This window comes from Macrotis lagotis, chromosome 4, assembly GCF_037893015.1.
Source record: "Macrotis lagotis isolate mMagLag1 chromosome 4, bilby.v1.9.chrom.fasta, whole genome shotgun sequence".
In the NCBI taxonomy this organism is placed as follows: domain Eukaryota; kingdom Metazoa; phylum Chordata; class Mammalia; order Peramelemorphia; family Peramelidae; genus Macrotis; species Macrotis lagotis.
Window position 1 is genome coordinate 140,735,881 of NC_133661.1, and position 26,480 is coordinate 140,762,360.

Sequence of the window (26,480 nt, forward strand, 5' to 3'; positions counted from 1 at the left end):
GCATCCTGGGGGACAGCTAGGTAGCATACTGGATAGAGCACCAGCCCTAGAGTCAGGAGGACCTGAGTTCAAATTCTACCTCTGTGCGGGGGTATTGAGACCCTTACCCAAAATGACTACCGAGAGTCCTCTCAAAGTGGCAACGTGGCAGCAAAGAGTTAAAATTTATTTTGATTCTTGCAAGAATCGGGGCAGTTCCTAACTCTCTATGAGAGAGACAGAGAGAGAGAGAGAGAGAGAGACAGAGAGAGAGAGCAGGAAAAACGGAATTACAGGAGCTGAAGCAGGGTTAAAAAAAAAACCACAACCCATTCCCCCTCCTCTTTTCTGCTGACCCTTACAATTGGTCAAACTTGATGGTCAGAAGAGAAGGGAGGTGTACCTAAGCTTTCCCAGGAGGGTCTGTCTTTGTATACACCTTATATGGTTAGGGTGACATGATTTTTCTAGTCAGAGATCTGGGGTTCTCACGCTCACCTGATTCTTGAGAAATAAAAACTGAGGCCTATGGCTTAAACTAATTTAGCACTATGTTTCTGAAAAGTCAGCATTTTTGCCCCTCACAATCCCTCCTCTTATTTATTATATTCTCTACTGACTTTTCACCAATTCTATCCCTGTTCTGCTTGAATTTTTAGTAATAACTCCTCACAATGCTGTTCAATTTCTTCATCTCCACTATCTCGGCTTACAGGAGTCCAACCTTCTCTCCTTAACATCAGCATTTGGGCTAGGTCTTCAGCCAAAAGTATTTGAGGGAGGATTTTGTGATTGGTGTCCTGTATCCCCAACTCCCATCTTGTGCCCACATAGCAGGGCCACACTCCTTCATTATGCTTTGTGGAGGCCAGGCATTCCCCCAACCATTAGCATCTACGGTTATTGTTAGAGAAGTATCTGTACTCCGTTTCTGTCATCATATATGTCATCATATAATTGAACACCTAAAGAACTTCCTATTTGATCTGGGAGGAAAAAAAACTTAGGTCTTATTAATCCTATGTAGCAGATCCCTGTCCAATTTAGTGGGAGGTGTGTATAGACTGTTTGCCCACATACCCAATAATTCCCTTTTAGAGCTGGATTCTATTTCTGGAAAATCCTGGTCTGATTATATTCTGTTACAGGGTAATACTGCATATCCTGGTCCCCTAGAGGGCCTCCATCACACCTCATCTGCCCATCATTTTTGTACTGGCATTTCGACAATTGTGGCCCTTCCTCTCAGCTACATCTCTCAATGCAAGGTTCTCCACCTCTATTTCAGGCACTCCAAAAAGTAATAAAGAACCCTTCCCATCCACTGTCATTTACCCATCTCCAACTTTGGAGCTGAGTAATCCATTGTTCTGATTATACTTTTTACATTCCGCTATGGATAGGTCACCTTTACACCTTCCCACTCCACTGAGTATATATATTGGCTATGATTCTCATCCATTTTTCTAGTATGACTTCTAACCCAGGTGCCATCATTACACTGTACACAGGTCCTATCCCAAGGGCCTGGTACCTCCCACAATCTGGCACTAATTGTATATTGTCAACCTTAGCAGAGAAAGTCCACCTGTAATTACTTTGTCCTAAGTCAAGTCCCTTCCCAGTTTGGTTAAGGCAATATCTCCCTGTCGCAGACTCTGCCAGTGGCCATTGGTGTTCTTCCTTCTCTTTCCAAAATCCAGTTCCACTGTGCACTAAGGACTTTTTACTCAATAACCAAACAGGTTCAAGTGGAATTGGCACCCATGGCCACGTGCTCAATCCTTGAGGCCCCCCACAAATCCATCAGTTAGTTACATTGAAAGTAGTAGCAGTGGTTTGAATTAAGTTCGGAAAAGTGTTTTCCTCTTCAAGAAAAGTGTCTAAAACTGAAGCCTGATATAACAATAGGCTCACATTTAAGAGGGACACTCTCAGAACATGATATCTCAGGCACATTTCTGCAGGATTGTAGTCTTGAACAGAGCATAGAAAGCAAAGGGGGCCAATCCCAGGGATTGACACTATAATTGAACCCAGGAATGGGTCTCACATGGAAATCCCTTATGTTATATACAATTATACCAGCTAGGAAGCCAAGGAGTGATAACAAAATTATAACAAAGGGGAGAATACCAAGAATCCTCCACCTCCTGGGCGAGATGTTGGAGAGTCCATTAGTCCTATACTTGCTTAAAATGGTAGTTTCAGTTCATTCGTGGGTTCAGAGTTCACAGTCCATTCTTTTGGTGGATTCACAAATTTTTTTACTCTGGTATGGTGGGTCCAACCTCACTCCTGCAGCAGTGTCTGAGGTCAGGAGAACCTGGAAGGTCCTTCCCAATTCGGACTCAACTTCTCCTTCCAAGTCCAGATCAATACCCAATCCCCTGATTCAAATTTGTGAACTGCAAACCCTAAAGGAGGAGTCTGTGCAATAAGTCCTTTTAGTTGAATGTCTTTCAAATGTTGGGCCAGTACCTTTATATATTTCCTGACAAACTTATCCTTATTATCTAAACTAGGATCCCATTGTTCAGTTGGGCCAAGAAATGGATGGCCATACAATATCTCATAAGGAGATAACCCAATATCCCATCTAGGCTTTGTCCTGATCCTTAACAATGCAAGGGGCAGGCATTTGGTCCAAGGTAATTGTGTCTCAAGAGACAACTTTGTTAACTGTCTCTTAATTTCCTGATTCATTCTTTCCACCTTGCCAGAGGAGGGCGGATGCCAAGGAGTATGTAGTTCCCAGGAAATTTCCAAGGCTTGAGCCAGGGACTGGAGAACCTTGGAGGTAAAGTGTGTCCCTTGATCTGAACCAATCCTGCCCACCATAACATACCGGGGAATTACTTGTTCTAGCAGAATTTTGCTGACCATGGGGGCAGTTGCCCTTGAAAGAGAGAAGGCCTCTACCCAGGAGGTCAAATGGTCTACTATGATCAACAAGTATTTGAGGGGGCCACAGGAGGCAGCTCAGAAAAATCCATCTGTATGCTCTGAAAGGGTTGAATTCCCGGAGGCCATCTCCCCGCTGGCAGCCCTGTTTGTCCTTCGACAAATGAGACCAGAGCATAGGAAAGCAAAGGGGGCCAACCCCAGGGAATTGGTCAAACTTGATGGTCCAAAGAGAAGGGGAGTGTACCTAAGCATTCCCAGGAGGGTCTGTCTTTGTTTACACGTTATATGGTTAGGGTGACATGATTTTTCCAGTTGGAGATCCAGGTTCTTATGCTCACCTGATTCTTGAGAAATAGAAACTGAGGCCTATGGCTTAGACTAATTTAGCACTATGTTTCTGAAAAGTCAGCATTTTTCCCCCTTACAACCTCAGACACTTAATAATTACCTTAGCTGTGTGACCTTGGGCAAGTCACTTAACACCATTGCCTGGGGTGGGGGGAGGCAGAGAAGAGAAAAAAGGGAGAGGGAGGGAAGGAGAGAGAGAGAGAGAGAGAGAGAGAGAGAGAAGGGCTCATAAAGTTTGAGTTACTTGACCAAAGTCACACAGGTAAACTTTTAATAATAATAGGGTCAAGATTCAACATATCTGATTCAGAATCCAACCCCCTTTTCTCTGTGAAAGGTGTTGAGAGCTAGAGCAGGGAGGACTGATTTTCTAGAGGATTGTTGATGAAGCAGGCAACCTTCCTCCTTGCAGAGCAGAGATGTACTCAAGATCCAGAATCATATTATAATAGTTTTGTCTTTTCTTTTAATGAAAAGAAAAAACAAATGTTTGATAACTGGAAATAATTGATTCAAAATATATAAAAAATTTTATGTAAGCACTATAAATACTAATATGAGATAATTTGTTTAAATAAGTTGCCAAGAACTCCTTTAAATAAAATTTGAGTATAGTTATGACATAAATTAGTTTTTCTTAAAATGGAGTTATACAAATGCAATTTCCTAGGTGTAAAACAAAGAGGAGAAAATGTAAAGAAATAGTTACATCTGTCATCATTCTTTTAATCAGTTGACCAAGTTGCAACATTGGGCAGTGACTTTGTTCTGAATATTTTGTTAGAAGAATAAAAGTGATTTGCTCATTAGTCCCAATTTGGAGGTGGCAGATAGGCTCTATTTTAATAGCACAGCCTTGTTGGGAATTTGTGACTTAAAAAAAAGTGAGATTCCATTTCTGTTTAAACTTGATTTGAGGAAATGACCCCAAATTGCCTTTTGTAATTCAGATTTTATTTCAAATGCCATACTATTTTTAGTAAGTTTCTAGAATACTCTTCAATTAATGCAAATGTACTCAAGAAACTTGCTAACATCTGTAATTTCTTTTTCTCTTTTAGTGCTGGAGGGCAGTTATCTCAGGGTTCAAACTTATCCATCAATACCAACCAAAACATCAACATCAAATCAGAACCAATTTCACCTCCCAGGGATCGAATGACCCCTTCAGGCTTCTCTCAGCAGCAGCAACAACAGCAACAACAGCAGCAACAGCAGCAGCAACAACAGCAGCAACAACAGGCTCGTCAGGAAATGGGTCGCTCTCCTGTTGACAGTCTGAGTAGCTCCAGTAGTTCTTATGATGGGAGTGATCGAGAAGATCCCCGAAGTGACTTCCATTCACCCATTGGGCTTGGCAGACCCCCAAATACTGAAGACAGAGAAAGCCCTTCAGTAAAGCGAATGAGGATGGACACATGGGTGACATAAAGCTGTTGATGTTGCTGTTTATATTTTATGTTACTGCAGTGAACTGCCCTACATATCTAAATTTATAAATAAGGACATGAGTTAACTATATTTATATCTATATACATACATATATCTCTTTACATATATATGTATGTGTGTGCATGCACACATGTGTGCATGTGTGCGTGCCTGCGTGTATGTTTGTGTGTGTGTGTGTGTGTGTGTGTGTTGCATACACCAAATTAGGCACTTACTGCAAATTCCTTGTATATCTACAAATGTCCCATGGTAAACAAAAGAAACCCTGTAGGCAATGGTCTGGTCTGGCACTTTCTTGGACTTTTTGTTTTAATAATCTAGTTTTTGAGGAGAAATATTGTATTCATATATAATCCTACCACACTGACTTGCAGAAACCTAGAGGGCTCACCCATATAGTAATGTCCCCTATGTGTTTTATTCAGACTGTGTGGTTACTTGTAGTTCATTAAGGAAAAAATGCTTTGTAGCAGCAGGGCAGTAGAAAAGCAGGAAAAAAAGAAAGCAATACTGTATATAAAATGACATTTATATTACCCAACCCAGCATGGGTCTCTTTTGCAAAGGAGTGCATGGGAAAGGGCTGATGCTATTAAACAAGAAAACACCACACATACCTGTTTTGCACGTGCAAAATGTATTGGGTCAAAGAAATGATCTTTAGTTAATAAAAAAGAGAGAGATTAGAAAAACCGCATGAGATATTCAGAAAAATATTAGCCTAGAAAAATAGAGCATTAACAAAATAAAATTAATATATTAAGTTATAATTGGAATATGTCAGAAGTTTCTTTTTTACATTCATGACTATAAAAAAGAAAAGAGGAACTGATTTTAGCTCATGTATATTTTATATTTAAAAAATACCCTTATGAATTGATGGCTATATATAAAGTTATATATAGTACTTTTGAACACATTCTGCTATGAATTATTTATATAAGCCAAAGCTGTATGTTGTAGCTTTTTTTGTAGAATATAGTTTTATCTTGTTTTGACTTTTGAGTTTTACTTTGAGGGAAAAAAAAAACTTGCAGGCGGAACCTTGGAAACAAAAAGCCATGAACACTTATTATCTATATGTAAATTAAAATTTGAGCCAAACTCTTTTTTGTGTATATAGCATCTTAAATATATTATCACCTTTGGTGTAAGTACCTATGTATTGTACTGTCACCAGATTAAAAAGTATATTTTTGTGGATTGCCGCCAACTTGAAAAAAAAAGGCGAGGTCCTTATTAAGTAGAGTATTCACTGTTTAATATTTACTATTTTGTTAAATATACTGTACTTTCTTTGGATTTTAATTATTATTAATATCCCAATTTTTAGAGGGTTGTATAAAGGGGATTTTCCCCTCACTGGTGGTGAATGTGTGATGTTAAATTGTAATCTTTGTGCTGTATGGTTAAGCTTCATTATACATTATACATTTTATACATATGTATATAAATAGCAAAGTGGAAAAAAATCTGGTGTTAAAGTTCATCCTGCATAAATATAAAATGTGTTGTAACAGATTTTAAAAGGCATTAGTTGAAACTTTGCCTTTTTGTGGAAAAAATACAGTGGAAAAAGTTAACCTAATTTAATCCATGTTAAGGTAAAATGGTAACCTATCAGGTGAGCACAAAAGGTTTTATAAGTGGTAGAAGCTAAGGGAAAAACACTTATTTTGGAAATAAATTTCCTTTTCTTCTAACCCTCCAGTAATAGAGGGATGTAGCTGGCCACAATTTAGCTTTTTTATTAACTTTTTACAATATTTCATACACAAGTGATAGTCATTCCACTTAGGGTGGGGGACTTAATTTGATTATGGTGCAGCTTCCATTTACAGTTCTTGATATTTGAATTGAGCAGTGGCAGCCCTCAACTTGATTTTTTAAATACCCTACCTGAAGACTAATACATGATAGCAGTTTTCCTTTCCTGAGTTAATCAATCGGTTTTTACTAATATGCTCGTGCCATATGAGCCAAAATTCTTCATCTTGCTGTATTTTGTATTTTCAGAATTAAAAGTGCGCCTCTCAACAAAAATTCAAAGTAGAGCTTTTAAAAATTGTTCCTTTTATACTGATTTTAAAATAATATATAGCAACTATCTGTCATCTTTTACCTAAATTTCATTTTATCTCCTAAGTTAAGGGTCATTTTCTTATTGGCAGTGTTTTGGTAAAGTTTTTTGGTTTGAAGGTTTTGTTTTTCTGCTTTTTCACAACAAGCCATTCGAAACACAGACAGCCAAATATTCTGACTGACACAGGTATTAAGAACACTCACTTGTTGGAAGATGGAAATTTTTGGAGAAGGCTTGGATATGATGAGTAAAGTCTATTACCATAGCCAAAAACAGGAAGATTGTGTATTTTCCCATTTAAGTATGAGTATTTGGGTCTTATTCAAAGAGGTGTTTTGTTTTGTTTTGTTTTTAAATTTGAAATTAATTTAGGTTTATTAAACAATCTACTTGTTTTTCATAAGGTCACATACAATCTAAGTAGCAAGAGTCTCCCAGCATCAAATTTCCAAGATAATTCCACTTCCTTACCACTTTATAGACCATTTATAGCTTTGAAAGTGTTAAGTGATTCTTTCATTATTATTTATGCATGATCATGAATTTTTGCTCTATATGTGAATAGGAGTTATGCATTCACATTTACTGTCTATTTTCTTGTGTGCCTTATGAGATGGCTTTGCTGACTGTATCTCAATAGTCTTTATTTCTATGCAGGTTTATATGCAGTACAATTACTGTTTTCTAAAATAATGTTACCCAAGGCTCAGAGTTTGTATTTAAATTGCTTTGACAGAGTAAAAATTTGTTCATTTTGCAGGAAGTGAGTATCTGACTGTTAACCTCTTTCCCATAAGCCCTATTTGTGAATTGAAACAAGTAGATTTTATAGAAATTATCCCCTTACACATACACACATGCACATAAGCATATACATCCATATAATGGAAAGTGATTGTTAAAGAGGATAACATAACAGTGTAATTTTAGACCCTACTTAAAAAAATTAGACTAGTGTTATGTGATACCATAAAAGAAATAATTTTACCTATTCAAATGTAGCATTTCTTTTTTCTAAAAAAAATAAAATTTTAAAAATTTAAAAAGAACAAGTTAAATTACACAGCTTTAAAACGTTTTTCAATAGAAAATATCCAGTCCATACTCTTTAACCAACCCATTTAAAAATGACACTCACCTATTATATACATGTGATCCCAATCAAAACTCCATCTTTGAGCTCCAATTAAAAACAATGATGCAGACTAAATCAGGGGTTTATTATAGAAGAATAAAATGTTGTAGCATTTCCTTTTGCTGTAAAGGACACTAATGCATCACATACTTTCTGGATTAACTGTCATGCGCACAAGAAATACATAGTAAATAAGGAACCTAAAAACTCCTGATGTTTGATCATGAAAAGAAGCTAGATGATTAGAATGTGAAAGAAAGATTTACAAATGTAAAATGTTTATTTCTCTGTAGAAACTTTCTTCACTTTGCTGTGCAAGAGGACACTGCTTTGCTATATTTAAAATGGCTTTTTTAAAAGAGATTTATGTATTTGGTAAATGTTTGTAGTCAACAGTTCACACAAGAAGCTGTTCACGGTTTGATAATGTAAAACCGTTTGGCGGCACAAGCTGGACTTTGTTGCCATCCTTGAGATGAACCTTTTAAGAAAAAAAATAAGTTAATCTCAATTTTTCCCTGAATGTGTTGTTTTTTCTTCATTATACAATAAATATTCTAGTGAACCTTTTTATCAAATGGTTAAGAAAATGCTAGAGGTTGTTGTAAAATATTTGTATCCTGCATTCACTAAAGTAAAGATATACTGGCTTTTACTGTGTATTCCAGACTCTGTCATATTTGCCTAGAATTAAGTAACTTCACTTTAGAGAAAAATTCGTCAATAGACCTTTCTGACATCTGTAATTCCCCTTTTCCCAAACAACCTTCTCATTTCCTCTTAGCTTTGTGTTAGCCCTACAGGCCTTCTTTATTTTGGATCTTTCAACTTTGAAAATGTTCAAGAAGGATATTCCAGAGCTGACTACTAGAAAACTTGTAAACTCAATTCTTCAGTCTCTTTTTCTTCTGCAAATTTATAGTGGGTTTCATTCAATACCAGGTATAGGAAAGCCTCTTTTTGGCTTATTTGTCTTTTCCTACTACTAATTTTTTAGAAATTTTGCTTTTTTTTTCCCCATTATTTTCTGTCTTAACCAATTCAAACCTTGGTTTTTACATATACATATAAGTGGATGAATTTCTTTATAACATGAGAACCAGGACTGAAAAGTTTTGTGCCAAGGGCAAGTGACTTGAAAGATATCCCTCCTACGAGCAGGGAGTAGACTATGGGAGACAGACAATAGAATACCTTATCACCTGTAAGGCCACCTCCAGAGAAGCAGACCATTTGGTAATGTCATAACTAGACTTGCTAACCAGACTCTGAGTTCAGTTTTTTCACATTTGCTATCCACTAGTGGGTTATTAAGATGGAACAGCAATTCATAGAAGGATGTTTTGGAGGTAGGAGTGGTTGAAGGAAAATTAAGCCACTTCCAGAAAAGAAAAACTTTACATCATTATTTAAAAAAAAAATTAGAACCAGCCCCACTCCATTTTGTAATGAAAGAAATCAAGGCCCAAGAGAAAAGAAATGATTTGCTCTAGCTGACAGAAAAAAAAAGTTGCTGAATTGAGGTTGAATTAAAGAGTCTACATCTCATAGTTTGATAGAAGTTTCCTCATCCAACTTTCTTTGTTTTATAGAAAAGGAGAAACAAGCCCAGAATTAGTATCAGAGCAGGTCCTGGACCCCCAATTCCTCAGATTTGTCAGTTCAATGCTTTTTTAGCAAAGTTACAGAAGTAAACACTTAAAAGTATTAATAACCTTCCTGAGCAGTGACACCGGAACTCAAGACTACAGCTGGCCAAGAAGGTGGGGCTTTCAATCTTCGTGATCCACCTTGGTTCCAAGTCCACCCATCCAGACTGCACTTGAGGACCTCCAAAGCCATGACCATCTTTCTCTCCCCATCTTTAGGTGCAAGATAAGTATTGCCAGGCTCCCTCCCTTCTCTAGCCACCTATGGAACTCTCCCAACCCACATCCATTACTGACAAAATTATTGCTTTCCAAAATGAAAGCACCACATCCTCTGACTTGTCTTTTCGCCCTGGTCACAACTGTCCCATCTCAGAGAAAAATAGAATTTGATTAAAACCTTTGAAGTGAGCTAGAAGATGGTTTTTAATTTTAATTTTTATACTGTTGATAAGTTCCATGATAATAACATTTTGTTTCTTCAGTGTCTGAAATAATTTTAATTTTAATTTATATTGATAACTTTTTTACATTGCATTACATCTCAAAATAACTTTCACCCCAAAGAATAAAGAGGAAGAAAACTCAAGCAAAACTAGGCAACACCCTTCAATAAAATTTAAAAAAAAAAAGGGTAGCAAGGTGGTACAGTGGATAGAGCACCAGCCCTGGAGTCAGGAGGACCTGAGTTCAAATCCAGCCTCAGACAATAATTACCTAGCTGTGTGGCCTTGGGCAAGCCATTTAACCTCATTTGCCTTGCAAAAACGTAAAAAAAAAAAATTTAAATGTAACTATATAAAACTTGTCCCACATCTATAGACCTTTCTTCACAGAAAAGAAGGCTTCTGTAAGAGGTTGAGGGTCAGGGGAGATGCACATGCTTTGTGGGGTCAAGCTTCAACATCATAATCCCAGAATTCTGTTTTGATTTTTTATTTCCATTTCCATTGCTAGAGTCATGTATATTCATGGTTTTAAGGAAATGTTTATTTTTTAATCAACAAATCATATACATAAAACATACACAAGAGTTTTTATGAAGCTTTTTTTTCCTGGCAGTATGCTTTTGCTTATCAAGTTTGTTGGTATGCTGTTTATGAAAAACTTAAATTCAAAGATTCCTTGGCATTCACTTTTCATTTTCTAGTTGAATTATGTCACTCTTCCTATCCTGTCTGCTCAGGTAAACAAGGTTTTATTGTCAGATGCAACTCAAAATCAGAACTTTCATGCTAGTTTCACTTTCTAGCTGTAAATGGACTTTTATTAGGAATTTTTTATAAATTGTTTGACTCATAGCTAAAAATGTTTAAAATCACAACTACAGCTATTTAAAATCAATTCATTTTTATTTCTTAGTTTGTACTTTGCTGAAGACCAGGAATGGGGAAACCTTTTTACTTCTAAGGGCCATTTGGATAATTATACCATTTGTTGACCATATAAAATTATCAATTTAAAAAGTAGCCTGGGGGCAGCTAGGTGGTGTAGTGGATAAAGTACCAGCCCTGGAGTCAGGAGTACCTGGGTTTAAATCCTTCTCAGACACCTAGCTGTGTGGCCTTGGGCAAGCCACTTAACCCCCATTTACCTTGCAAAAACCTTAAAAAAAAAAAAAGTAGCCTGCTACTTTTGTTCAAACATTTAATTTCACCCCTAAAAAGCCCCTAGATTTATTGAACTTCAAATCCCACCTGCAGTTGCCATGGCAGGGCTAGATAAAATGATTTCGAAGGCTCTATATGACCCTCTGGCTGGACGTTCCCCACCTCTGCTCTAGGCCTTGTTTTTTAGATTCTGTGTCTGACTAGCACCAGCTGATGGTAACCTATGTCAATTATATGGTTGTAGAAGAGCCTTCTGGACCATTTAGCCTTTTGGAGAAAATGATGGAAAATAGAATATGTAATGCAGTAATAATTTAAAAGGTTAGATTAAGACAAGATTGTAGATTGATTTGTTTGTTGGATAAGCATAGCTTTTATGTTGCAGGAAGTAAGGAACTTGAAAAGGTTATTGGGCAGAGTTCAATACTGAAGATTATTAAACAGTTGGTTAAGAGGAAAGTAGAAGTCATTGAGGATCAAGATCTGACCCAAGTCATACAAGCTCAAATGGCTGCTAAGCAAGCTCTTAGGCTGCAAAGAAGGCTAAAGGTAAACATAGTCCTTGCCCTTGAGCTCACATTGGAATGGAGGCAACGATGTGCGAACAATTCCGTCTCTATATATACTGAGTAAATTGGAGGTAGTCTTAGAGGGAAAGAACCAGCAATGGGGGACCAGGAGAGGTCATAAAGAAGGTAGGATTAGATCTTGAAAGAAGCCAAGTGACTGAAAGAATAAGGAAAAGAATTACTGGCATGAGAAAAACACTGACAAGAAATAGGGAGAGATAGTATCATGTCCTAGGAACAAGAAGAAGCCAGTGTTGGTGGATCAGTGTACATGGGTGGGGAGGGGTATAATATGAAAGGTTATAAGGTTTCAAGTTGAAAGGCTTAAAAAGGAAAATATTCCATCCTGAAGTAATAGGGAGTCACCAGAGTATATTGGGTAAGGTAATGAGTAACAGGGTCACTGTTTTAGTATGATTATTTTAATAACTGAGTGAAGAATGGATTAGAGTGAGGAGAAATTTGAGGTAGGGAAACCTTTTAGGATTCAGAAGTGTCCTGAGCCAGAAGGGTGTAATTAGAGGAATCCATTTTTTATAAATTTGAGCACATTCCAAGCAAAATGTTTATTCCTTTCCTTTAATACAATAAGATGTTGTGTGTGGCAGCTTACATTTGGGACAAACATTGAACCCCTCTTCTTTACAAACCATAAAATTCCTATGTCCTATTTTCCTTAGATTACGTTCTTCCAGATAAGTAAAAACTTTGTCAAAGTAAAATTTAAAAAAAAAAGACTTCATTAGCATTGCATTCACATTTTCAAGCACATGTATATGTGTTAAAGTTGTTTTGGGTTTAGTTTTTGAAGCCTGATATGCAAAATTTTTACCTTTAATGAATATTTACTAATTTACAAGTTTAATGCAAAAATACCTTATTAAAGTTGTGATAGCAATCCCAGAAGGTGGGTTTCCTGGAATCTACGGTTACTATGTTAGGTCTTTTGGCAAGTATTTGTATTTGACACTTTGCTACTTTTCTCCAAGCCCCCTTTGCCTAGCCATCTGGAGGACTTAATTATCAAATATAACCTTGTGGAAAGGTCAAAGTTAGTCACCATTACTAGGGGAAAAGTTTATTTTTGCCTGCCTTGAAGCCTCAAGTTGCTGAACAATCCTGGCCTTTCAATCCAGAGTGGCCATGGCATCACCAAGGTTCTACCATCTCCTAAAGATAATCCTATTCACTCTTGGTTGGCATCAAGAAGTTAAGGATAACTCTCACTGTATTGTGCTCTCTCTCCTACAATAGTCACCTATTTGTGATTTGTGTGGCGCTAATGAAGACTGAGAGCCTCTGTTCTTGAAAGAATAGGGAAATTATTTTTAAAGCCATTATTCAGACAAGATAACACCTTGTGTATTACTGTTGATCGAAAAATTAATAAAAAATAATGTTTGTGGCATGGGAAGGAAATTTAGTGATGTATTTATGGAAAACAGGTCCCATAGGACAGTTCTCAGAAAGTTCCTTACATGTTCCCTTGGGCTCATTCCTTTTTCCAATTGCTACAGATGAAAAATCTGAACCTATATAGTTAGTTCATCTTGGGAATGGTACTGTCAAGGATTACAGTGCTAGCTCTAGGAAGAAGAGGGTAGAAAGACACTGTTTAGGTAGTACCAGAATTAGATTTGGGTTCAGGTTCTATTTGCCAGAAGCAAGTCACAGAGTCTTTGAGATTATTTACTGATATGCTTTTTAAAAAATAATCCCATCTAGAGACTTCTGGAAGACTCACATACTGGCTTTGTGGCCAGGGACAAGTAACTTAACCTCTCAGTGCTCCAGCAGCTCCAAAACTATAATTTATGGTAATTTACAAAGAATTGCCAATCTGCAATTATGGGGAAGGTTTCTACCTGAGAGTTCCCTACCCTAATAAAATCACAGGTCTAGAATAAAAGAAAAGTTTTAAGAGGTCAGTCTTAGATACTCTCAAAGATTTCTTTGGGTTATTAGATGTTGGATATAAAGAGAAAAGATGAAATGGTGAAAACCAATATATTTTTTTCTGTCATTCGTGACCACCTGTATTAATATTTAACAGATATATTCCTTATGGTAAGGGTTTGTCATTTAAAAAACCAAATCCTTAGTAATATTGGCTCACATATTTTTTTTTTTGCAAGACAAATTGAAGTTAAGTGACTTGCCCTAGGTCACACAGCTACTAAGTGTCAAATGTCTGAGACTGGACTGAAATTTAGCTCAGTTGAACCAGTTTAAGGCTCACAATGTTGTCTTCTCAGGCAAATAGAATGAGAATTGTTATCTATATCATATATAGAAAAGGTTGCCCCAGTGTCACATAACTATTGTAAGAACTAAGATTCACAGCTATATCTCTCTTGATCCTAAGTACTCTTTCCACGACACCTTGATATTAAACTAAAAAGATTTATTAAAGATCATTGAAAAAAACTACAATTTGCATAGTAATGAAAACTATCCCGGAAGTCACACTGTATCAGCAATTTCAATATGTCACTGAGTGAGCCGGGTAAGTGACTTGGAGCATCAGCAAGACAACTCTATAGCAAAGCATCAGTTGTAGAGCTGGTAATGTTCCTTCCTGGTCCATAGTTGTCAGTTTGTTCTATAGCTGCAGGAAACAACCCTAGAACCTGATGACCGTGGTCAAGGGGCCAACTCCAACCTGGGACCTATATTTACAAAAGACTTTTGCTTTCCATTGTAATGAATAGAATTTTTTAAATTGAACAGGATAAATAAAGCAGTTCCATTTCCTTGTGGAAACTTCTCCAACTTCTCAAAACCTTTAGGAAAATTTTCATTTTCCAGGGCTTAAACACTTGGAAAGGATAATTTACTGAACACAAATCAAATATTATTACTCATGAGTGAAGAGTCACTGCCCTAGGGGCTAAATATAGTCTATTCTGCACCATCACAAAACTGACAGTTAAATGCTAATTTTAAAATAAGCATTAAGAAATTTGTGCTTGCCTTTGCAAAGCCATAATATTGGTCATTAGAAACAGTAAAACCTCACTTGGCTGATGGAATATTTTGCTTTATAACAGTAAGTATCCAGCTTCTTCCTCAACAATCACTAGGACCCAATGCATAATTCATTTATGCCAAATCCTTTATTCCTGTTCTTGGGAATTTTTTTAATGCTATGCAATCCATTGGGTTTTGGGGGTATTTGGGTATTTCTTTTAGGTTTTAGCTTTTTTTTCCCTCCTTAATCCCTCAATTCTATTGCCCTTCATTCTGAGTTACATAGAATACTGGATTTAAAGCTAGGAAGTCATAGGGTTTGGAGGGGGAGTGGAGGAGGTTGGTAGGTTTTTTTTTTCCCTTAGGCAATTGGATTTAGTAGTGTTTTTTAGTTTTTAGTTTTTGGGGGGTTTTTGGCAAGGCAATGGGGTCAAGTGGTTTGCCCAAAGCCACACGGCCAGGTAATTATTAAGTGTCTGAGGCCAGATTTGAACTCAGGTACTCCTGACTCCAGGACTGGTGCTGTATCGACTGCGCCATCTAGCCACCCCAGCAATTGGGTTTAAATGACTTGCCTAGGGTCACATTACTAGTAACTGCGTCTGAAATTGAATTTGAACTCAGGTTCTCTTGACTCTAGGGCTAGACCTCTATCCACTGTGCTACCTTGCTGCCCTAGATCTAGGGCTTAATCACTCCTCACACCATTGGCCAACAAGTAACACCTCTGAGGTTCAGTTTCCTTATCAATACAATGTAAAGTGGTAAAGAAAGAAAATGTATTGCAAACCTCAAAATTTTCTTTTTGGGGTGTGTGTGTGTGTGTGTGTGTGTGTGTGTGTGTGTGTGTAAAGACACACACATGTAAGCTATTATTATTGCATCCCATTTTGCTGAAAAGACCCTCATGTCCCCTACATTCTCATTTCTCCTTACCTCAAAAAATGAATTTGGTCTTCCTCTTTAAAAAAATTATCCCATTACTAATGCTAATTAGAAGTTCCTCAATCCTTCTCAATCATCTCCTCATACATTTTTAATTTATTTTCTATTCTCATTTTGTACAAATTTTTTTTACATTAATAAAATATTCTTGTTTACAAGTAAACAAAATACCCCTCCCCCCATGAATATAGATAGACTTGCTTGGGGCGAAAAAAGTAAAGGGGAGAGAAAAAAAATTAAAATTAAAAAAAATAATAGTAATAATTGTAGGTATGGCCAGGTGGCGCAATGGACGAAGCACCAGCCCTGGAGCCACGAGCACCCAAGTCCATATCCAACCTCGTAAACCCAATAATCACCCAGCCATGTGACATGCAAGCCACCTGATCCCCACTGCCCTGCAAAAACCAAAAAGAAGAAAAAAAAGACTCAAAATAAAATAAAATAGTAATAATAGTAGGGGTGGCTGGGTGGCAGACAGAGCATTGGCCCTTGAGCCAGGAGCACCTGGGTCCAAATCCGGCCCCAGACACCCAAAGATCACCCTGCCATGTGGCCCCAGGCAGGCCACCCAGCCCCACTTGCCCTGCACCCTCCCCCAAATAATAACAAAAAAATGTGCTTCAGTCTTTGTTCCAACATCAACAACTCTGTCATGGGTGGATCATATTCTTTATGATAAGTCCATCACAAAAGTTACTTCCATATTTTTCCACCATTGCCATTGCTGATCGCAACTCCCTCCTTTCTTATTTCTCCACTACCATGTACTATATTTTCTCTCTCCTTTCACTCTGACTCTGCTGTAGGGTCACTGAGTGGCGCAGCAGACAGATCCCTGGTCCTGGGGCCAAGAAGCCCTGAGCCCCCATACCACCCCTTAGGCCCAGAATCCACCTGGCCCTATAGTCCTGGGCAGGCCTTCCAATCCCAGCCCCTTGCAAGAAGTAAAAAAGAAAATGTGTTATATCTGACCACTCTCCCCTGATGGTCCATCCTCTCCTTTATTCACATCCCCACCCCTTCCCCCTGCTCCCCCCTCCTTCTTACTCCAGATGTCTATACCCCATTGAGTATATTTGCTGTTTCCTCTCCTAGCCATCTCTGATGAGAGCAAAAGTTCCCTCATTCCCCCTTGCCTCCCCCCTTCCATATCATTGCAATAGCTCATTGTAATAAAAAAAATGTTATTATGTGAAATATCTTGGACTATTCCCCCTCTCCTTTTTCTTTCTCCCATTCCATTTCCCTTTTTTTCTATTGACTCCATTTTTACACCATATTTTATCTTCAAATTCAGCTTTCTCCTGTGCTTCAACTATAAAAGCTCCCTGTACCTGCTCTATTAACTGAGAAGGTTCATATGAATATTATCAGTATCATTTTTCTATACATGCAGTTCATCCTCATTAAGTCCCTCACATTTCCCCCCTCTCCTCCAATCTCCATGCTTCACCTGAGTCCTGTATCTGAAGATCAAACTTTCTGTTCAGTTCTGGCCATTCCAAAAGGAACGTTTGAAATCCCCTGGTTCATTGAAAGTCCATCTTTTTCCCTGGAAGAGGACATTCAGCCTTGCTGGGTAGTTCATTCTTGGCTGCATTCTAAGCTCTTTTGCCTTCTGGTATATTGTATTCCAAGCCCTATGAGCTTCCAATGTAGTTGCTGCTAAGTCCTGTGAGTTCCTGACTGCAGCTCCACGATATTTGAACTGTGTCCTTCTGGCTGCTTGTAATATTTTCTCTTTGACTTGGGAGTTCTGGACCTTGGCTATAATATTCCTGGGGGTTAGTTTTTTGGGATCTCTTTCTTGGGGGGGATCTGTGGATTCTCTCCATTTCTATTTTGCCCTCTGCTTCTAGAATATCAGGGCAATTTTCCTGTAGTAATTCTTTGAAAATGATGTCAAGGCTCTTTTCCTGATCATGACTTTCAGGTATTCCAATAATTTTTAAATTATCTTTCCTAAGTCTGTTTTCCATATCAGTTGTTTTTTCAATGAGATATTTCACATTTTCTTCTAATTTTTTCATTTTTTTGGTTTTGAAGTATTGATTCCTGATTTCTGGTAAATTCATCAATCTCCCTGAATTCTATTCTTTGTCTGAAGGGTTTGTTCTCAGAGAGTTTTCTTATCTCTTTTTCCATCTGGCTAATTTTGCTTTTTAAAGCATTCTTCTCCTCAATAACTTTTTGAACTCTTTTAACCATTTGACCTAAGCTGGTTTTTAGCATGCTATTTTCTTCAGCATTTTTTTGGATTTCCTTGACTTAGCTGCTGACTTCATTTTCATGTTTTTCCTGCATCTCTCTCCTTTCTTTACCCAGTTTTTCTTCCAACTCCCTCATTTGATTTTCAAAGGATTTTTTGAGCTCTGTCATAGCCTGAGCCCAATTTCTATTTTTCTTGGGAATCTTTAGATGCAGGAGCTTGTGCTTCCTCATCTTCAGACTGAGTATTTTGATCCTTCTTGGGCTCATTTGCAAAATATTTCTCAATAGTCTTCCTCTTATTTCTCTGCTTGCTCATTTTCCCATCCTGGGCCTGGTTTTGGGGTGCTTCCTGAGCTTTTGGGACACTCCTACAAGGGTCTCAGTGTGTGAGGCTCTGTCCTCCCTCCTGATCTGTGAATGACCATAAGCACCCCCCCTCTGCCACGGGGCTGAGGTGGGGGGGCCCTGCTGTTCTATGGGGGGACCTAGACTGCGATCAGGATCTGAATGTGGTCAGAGCCCCAGAGTCCTCTTCCAGGGACAGAGGACAGAGCTCTGCAGTCTCTCTTCACTCCCCTCCCTCAGCTCAATGGGCTCATGCCCTGGGGGCTCCTGCTTACCGGCTCCACCTGCTTCTGTTTCTGGCTCTGGGCTGCAGAAAGACCAAGCTGCTGGCTGTGTGCCCTGAGGGCTGGGCTCCTGTTCCCCCACTTTGTGCCTGGTGCTCCTCGGGGTGCAGCTCAGGAGACTCCCCCACTGCTGTGAGCCTCAGCTCCCAGCATCCTGCAGCTGCCTCCAGGAGGCTGAAGTTCTTTGGCTCTGGCAGGCCACCCCTCTGGTGGGCCGACCCTCTGACCCCGGGGAGCAGAGCCTTTCTGCTCTTTTCCAGGTTACCTTGAGTAGGAGAACTGCCTCACTGGGTCCCTTTGTGGGTTCTCTTGAAAGTTTAGTTAGAGTCCTTAGCTTATGAGTTTTATCAGAGAGCTCCTAAGACTTGATCCCTTCTTGTCACTATCTTGGCTCCGCCCCCCTCCTCATACATTTTCAATCTTTTTTTTCAGACTTCATTCCTTTCTCTGATCTACCTAGAATATCTATCCCCTTTCACTTCCAAACTTCTAAAAAAGAATAACCTAAACTCACTTCTACTACTATGCATTCTGGCAGAATGGTTTCCTGTATCCATAACTTCATTGAAACTAACCTCTCAAATGGTCACTAATAATTTCCTTTTCATTAAATTCAAGTTTTTTTTTTACCTGTCTGTAAGATCTAATAATATTGACTACTTTTTTTCCTAGATCCTCTCATTTCTCCAAGAATTTTTTTTTCCCAGAGCACCAAACTTTCATAGTACTCCTGCTTCTAAAGTCATCTTCCATCCACTAGTTCTACATCCTCCAAATGCAAACTTCTACTCTCTCTACCCTCCCTACATTTTTTCCCTTCTCATCCACTTCCATGATTCTAAATACAGGAACACTAATCTCTTTTTCCAACTCAACTCTTCTCCAATCCCATATGTCCACTTGGTTTATTTTCACCTGGATCTCCCTCCATCACTTCAAATTCAATACTTACCCCAGATCTGCCTTTCTCTATAATTCCTTTATTTTTACTGATGATTCCAAGTCTTTCCTTGTGGAATACATCAGATTCTACTGCCAGTCAATGGGTATTCCAACTCCAACTTCTTGAAACCTATAGGAAATTTTTCAAACTTCAAAATAATTTGATTCTTTACTCTCTTGTCTCTCCCAAGACTTGTGGATTCTAAGTTCTTTCATTCCATTTATCCTCTTTTCCATTACCACTATTAAGACCCCATCACATCTTGTATAGTTCAACAACTCCCTGAATTTCTTATTTTTTTTTCCAATTCATCCTTCATTCTCCCTTCAGAATAATTATTCTGCAGTACCACTCTGATCATGTTACTCCTTGTGTCAAAAATCTTCAGTTCCTTGCCATTATCTAATGATTTAGTTCTTTATCCTTGTATTCAGTACTTCTGCAATATAATTTCTGGGAAAATGCTGTCCTCATGCCACCTTCTTGGCCCCGACCCTGCAATATAATTTCAAACTACTTTTCCTTTTACTCTCATTTCTCTTGATGTACCTTACCTTCTCATCAAACTGGATTATTCACAATTCCCCTGTTTGTTCTGCCCTCCTATCTTCTTCATCATCTCTGTAGGAGGGTGAACTCAATACCATTCCAGGTAATGAAAACCATATGTATCTGAAAGGCAAAGAATGTAGGTAGGGTAGAGCAGGTAGAAGAAATAATGACCAAGTTGCAGAGGGTTGGTAGCTAGCTAAGAACTAGAATCATACAAGCTAATATTGCAAGAATTCCTTTAAAACAGCCCAAAATAATCTGGGGCAGCATAAAAACAAGTTTAGAATTTGCTTATGACAGTATAAATACTGAAAAGTAATTTTCAGGTCTCCATTGTTCAAGATCTGGTTTCTGATTGGGTACCTTGACTGGGAGATGTTGAATGGAGGCAGCTATAAAGGTGAGAGGCACCTAAAAATACCCTGAGTCCTCCAAACTACTCCCAAATTGACCCACTGTTCCCCTACCATGTTGCCTGAGTTCAACACAGATAGGATTAGATTGTGCATGACCAGGCAATAAAAACGCAAAAGGATAGAAATGTCTATGACAGACAAAAAACTTAGTACCTGGAAATACTGAGTGCCAGAATAGGAAAGTCAGAGAAAGAGGTCTGACCAGGGATATACCAGTAACTTTTCTATTGAAATTTTAAGAATAGATTCACAACCTCTTCTGGTTATCCCCAGGACTTTGTGATATCTAGAGGGACTTGAATTTGAGAATCCTTATGTCTTTCTCCCCTTCCTAGGCTCTTCATGTATCAGTTCATTTTCCCTTTCCTTATACTGGTGTGGAACATTGTGTATGATTTCAACTATGTTAGAATTTTTTAGTTGCTTTTTTATTGTTACAGGGAAGGACGTTGGATTGGGAAGTAGGAATGGAGCATAATATCCAGGATATGGGGAGATATGGTATCAATACAGATTTAATATTTGAGATGAATCTATTTTACAAAGGATATTCTTTTTTTTTTTTTTTTTTGTAGAAGCCCTTTATTAGCAGAATTGCATCTTCACAAAATTATAAAGCCATTCACCTGGACCAGGTCTAGTTCCTAACAAAAAGGTTGGGCTTTCCCAAACACACAAATAACGGACAACTTTTAAGAAAGTCGCCAACACTTAATTTACCACCTCCCAACAAGGAAAGAAGACGGCTTATTGTGTAAAATAAGCAGGGGCTCAAACAGGCTACTTCTCTGACTGCGAGTTAGAGAAATGAACACAGTCAGCTGCGGTAATCTGGCTGAGACAGCTCCGGATTAGCAGCACTGGAGGCTTCCGCTGAAGGCTTGCAAATCTTAGATCCCCACAACAACCCTGTGAGGTAGGTGCTCTCTTCTAACTCCTTAGAACCCAAAACAAAACATTGAGAGGTTATTGTGAAGGCTTGCTTGAGGCAGGGCTGGAGCTTCGTTCTTCTTGACAGGAATAACTTGTTGCGGGATGATCTCTGCCTCTTAAGCATAAACCTCAAACAGACGAATGCCACACAGAGATGGAGAGAACAGTAATTTAAACTATATCACAATACACAGTTTACTGAATGAATGGATGCAAGAGATGAAGACATTCAAGGGCAAGACAAGTCGAATATTTTGCTGGGGGTTTTCTTTGACGTCTGTACCTTGGCAGACAGGTTTCCAAAAATGGGAAGGGCAGCAGTAGTAGTTATTTCTTATTGGGGGCAATGAGGCCATTTAAGTGATGGATGGATGGATGAATGGATGAATGAATGGATGGATGGATGGATGCAATGGTAGGGAGGGGAAGGTGGTCTTGGTGTAGAATGTCTTTCATTTCCCTGGCCATTCTTTATAACCCAAGCTTGGTCCTTCTCCAATGTCTCTTCTTTGAGTTGTACCTGATCTTATTGCCAATTTTCATCCGAATCCACTGGGGAATGGGACGATTCTGCTTCTGTTTCTTGGCCAGGAATCTCTTGATTCTGAATGTTTTATGAGAGGATATGATGATGAGATGACAGTCGAGCTTCCACCACGATGGCTGGACGGGCGAAAAAGCACAAAGGATATTCTTGATGAAGGCATTAAATGTTTTCACAGAGAATATTGACAGAGTTTTCTCAAGTCACACTGAATTATGTCTGTCCTTCATTTTCGAAGAAGACCAGGACATCAGGTGCCATGACAAGCACATATATTGGATTTGAGTGAGGGTGTTGTTGTGCTAAAGTCACCAGCCTCACTTTCTCCTCCAGAGCCATCTGGTCCAGTGACCAGATAGGAATCAAGATTACTGGAGATGGCCCTGTGTTCAAGGCATTTAGGATTAAGTGACTTGCCCAAGGTCACACAACATGAGTCAAGTGTCTGTGGTTAAATTCGAACTCCTGGCCTTCTGACTCCAAGGTCAGTGCTCTATCTGCTTAGATTGTAAGACCCTACTATTCTTGTTTGTTTTTAAGTAGAGCAAAACTCTAAGAACCCTATCCTCCAAGTTGTCTTTCATGCTTAAAATCATACAAAATGTTTAATAAAATATCCAATCCAACCCCTTCATTTTGGAAATTTGAAAATTGAGATTTTGGAAGGATGACTGATTTGAATCCAGAAGTAATTAAGCATCAGAGGTGAAATTTGAACCCAGGTTCTCTGCCTCCAAAATCAATGCTTTTTTCCACTATACCATTGCTCCCTCTCATATGGAATCCAAATGTAACATGAATGCTTTATAGGTATTTCAGATGTTGTACTGATCACATCAAATCTTGGAACACTAAAGTTTCCTAAATAAAATATTTTATCACTCAAAGATTGGTTTAACCAACTACAAAAACCTAAATCACAAATGTCATTTTAAACCAATTATTAAGCTGGCCCATCTATATATATATATATATATATATATATATATATATATATATATATATATATATATATATATATATATATGGTAGACACTGCTGGTAGATAGAATTGGAGTAATAGAGTAATAGTATTAATTGTAGCTAGACAAAAAAGTTATTTTTTAGTTCAAGTTAAGGGACACCTCACCTCTCCAATTCCTCCAAATTTGTCTCTCAGAAATAAAGGTCCATTTTTTAAAAAAATATTAATGGTCATGTTTGAAGAATTAAGATTACAGATTACTCACAGGGTAATGGAGAAATTCATAGTGGCCTGTGGTAGCATATTATCAATAAAGAATTATATTCTTTAATTGGAATTTAAAGATATCAAAAATAAAAAAAAAGATGTAATAGACCAGAAAACAAGATAGATCGGTAATGTAGTGAACACATGGGATACTACATAAGTTTGTTTCCTTCATTGGTACATGAGTCAAGAGATGGAGTGTATGGGATTTTTTGGTTTATTTAGTTTGTTTTTTAAAGGGGGGGATGAGGTAATGAGTTTAAATGATTTGCCCAAGGTCACAAGGCTAGTGTCAAGTGCCTGAGGTCAAATTTGAACTCAGATTCTCCTGGCTCCAGGGTCAGTGCTCTCTATTTTCTGTGTCACTAACTGCTCCACAGCAGTTTTAAGGGTTCTTAAAGTGGAATTCATGAGCTGCCAAAGATGTGGTGGGATGACTGTGAATTTGGATGAGAAAAAAGATTTCAGAACAGTTTCTTATTTTATCTTCTGTTTTACCTTATGCATTAAAAATATCATTCTGAAAAGGAGTCCCAAGGCTCTGCCAACTCCCATAGGATCCAGGAGACACTCACATACACAGAACTAACCCCTGAGTATAGAACAAAGCATACTGGGTGAATCCCCTATGAAGGATTTTAGGGGGAAGTATGAATTTTAGGAGAAAGTAGAGTCACAGTCTGCATAGTTAGGAGGGAGTACTTCAAACAGATTAAAGATGCCTCAAAGCAAATTTTATCAATGTTATGCAAATGTTTTTTGGCCCCATCCTACAATTAAAGCAAAGGAGAGGGTTGATGAAATTACCCTTGTAATTCAAGCAAATAATCCTGTCATTATCAATTCAATTGAGGGAAATATATTAAGTTGTATCACTTATTTCTCCACCTTCCAAAAATGGATGAATGGAAAATAGAACTTGCAATAGAATAAGCAAATCCCCAACTTTCTGAATTCAATTTATGATTCAATAGAATATCCAACCATTTTGTGTTTCTTAGACTCTGTAATTCTATTATGTTTGCTACAAGAACTAAGAAAGGTTCATATTTTTTCCTTTATACCAGAAATAGCAGTTAAAGATTTTTAAGATTATTAATTCAATTGTAAAAGTTGTCCTGATATTTGGTTAAAAAAGGACTATGGGGACAGCTAGGTGGCACAGTGGATAGAGCACCAGCCCTGGAGTCAGGAGAATCTGAGTTCAAATCAGACCTCAGCCACTTATTACCTAGCTGTGGCCTTGGGCAAACCACTTAACCCCATTGCCTTGCAAAAACCTAAAAAAAAAAGACTATGATCAGAGGATCAACAAATATCAACAAATGTTAATTAATATTAGTCATTGATCTAAATGGTCAAAGGATGTCACCAGGATGTCTTCAGATGAAGAAATTAGAGCTATACATGATCATATGAAAAAATGCTCTTAATACTTGAAAAAATGCTCTTAATCCTTATTAGAGAAATGTACATTAAAACAGCTCTGAGGTATCACCTCACACCTATCAGATTGGCTAAAATGACAAAAACGGAAAATGGTCAGTGTTGAACATATGGAAAAACTGGGACTCTAATGCATTGTTGGTGGAGTTGTAAACTGATCCAATCTTTCTGGAAAGCAATTTGGAATTATGTCCAAAGGACTAAAAAATTGTGCATACCTTCTGATCCAGCAATACCACTATTGGATCTGATCATAAAAAAAGGTAAAAAGATCTACATATGCAAAAATATTTATGCAATTTTTTTTTACTGACAATGAACTAGAAATTGAGGGAATCCCCATTAGTTGGGGAGTGGCTTAACAAATTATGCTATATAAACGTAATGGATTATTATTATTATTGCTGCTATAAGAAATCATGAGTGGACAGACTTCAGGAAAGACTTGCCTGAACTGATGCTGAGTAAAGTGAGCAGAACCAAGAGAACATGAAACAAATACATAAACAGCAGCACTGCATGATGATCAACAATGATGGCTTTAGCTCTCAGCAGTTAGGTGACCAAGGACAATTCTAAAGGACTTGTGATGAAAAATGTCATCCACATCCAGAGAAAAAAACTGTGGAGTCCGAATGCAGAGCAAAACATATTATATTCACTTTTTAAAACTTTTGTGGGTTTTTTTCATATTTTTCCCCTTTAGTTCTAATCCTTCTTTTACAACATGACTAATTATGGAACTGTGCATGATTTACAAATTCAATTTAAAATAACATTAAATATAAAAAATTAGCCATCAATCAATATAGTAATGTCAACATAACTTGAGAAGTGAAAAAAAAGATACCAAAGTAAGTAAAATGTTAAACATTCTTTAAAAGTAGCCGTTTTTTTCAAATTTTGTTTTATTCAAACAGGAGCAATCTTACAACAATAAAGTGCAAAATTATTTCAGGAAAAAATACCTTCTCTCTGAGGTAGTATGGTTTCTAGATTGGGTGGTAACAGACCTAAGAGTCAAGTCTTATTTCTCAGCTTTGCTAGTTTTAGATCAATAACAGGCTTGTACTGCTTTGTTTCTCCACCTATTAAAGAGGAATATCTTCCTGATAGGGCTGATGATTAACTCAGTTTTAGATAAAGTAGAACACTGAAATTCCTTAATCATAGATGCTATGAAAAATTTTTAAAGTTTTACTATAAAATAAAATTTCTGAAGGCACTGAAAATTTAATATTACTAACACACAAATATACTTTCTTGAGTAGAAAATGACCTATTGGTACCCAATAAGAAAAAGTTTATGCATACTTTGCAAGGTTTAAATACCCACTATAAGTCATAATCAACTAGACAAAGAAAATCAAGTTTCTAAAAATTATCCTTTATGCATTTAACATACCAAACATCTCAAAAATAGACTCTCCAAGAAGTTTAAAGATTTTGTTTGTGGGATATATACTCCTGGAGATGCAACACCAACATCTTAATCTTTTTCATCATTTTGTGTGTGTGTGTGTGTGTGTGTGTGTTCTTTTAGTTTATTTTTTTTTATTTGAAATTGCAACCTTGAAAAAAAGGTGGGTGGGAAGAGTGTCTGGTGAAGAGAAACTTCCCGTTAAAGAAGTCATGGTACAGTATTTGTGAAAATCAAAGCAAAGGTCAGTCTTTACTTGGTAAAAGTGAATTCCCTGAAGGATTCCAGACCCTTTTTAATGTGCTTCATAAGAACAAGCATTATAGAAGCTTAAAAAACAAAACAAAACCCTACATCTTATTGGTATAGCATGCTATATTTGACTATATTGTTAAATACAATAAAACCATTTATTAAAGCAGTTTTGTGTGTTCTCTTCATATATTTTCTCAAATAGCTTTAACTTGCTATAGGAAAAAGGGTTATCATAATATTCTCACAGGAA

At 37.6% G+C, this 26,480-nt stretch overlaps 1 protein-coding gene across 19 annotated transcripts in view; it reads left to right on the forward strand.

The window, feature by feature from the left end:
* The window catches only part of MEF2A (myocyte enhancer factor 2A), a 239,096-nt gene extending 230,228 nt beyond the window's left edge, over positions 1–8,868 (forward strand). For 9 of the 19 annotated variants that reach the window (XM_074234197.1, XM_074234196.1, XM_074234202.1 and 6 more), the window contains one exon: positions 4,296–8,860. In XM_074234197.1, the coding sequence (XP_074090298.1) occupies positions 4,296–4,665 (370 nt within the window). In that variant the 3' untranslated portion in view covers positions 4,666–8,860. Of the gene's footprint in view, positions 1–4,295 lie in introns of all 19 variants that reach the window. The other 10 variants (XM_074234193.1, XM_074234210.1, XM_074234206.1 and 7 more) reach the window with 7 other exon arrangements.
* Positions 8,869–26,480: the final 17,612 nt, after the last annotated feature.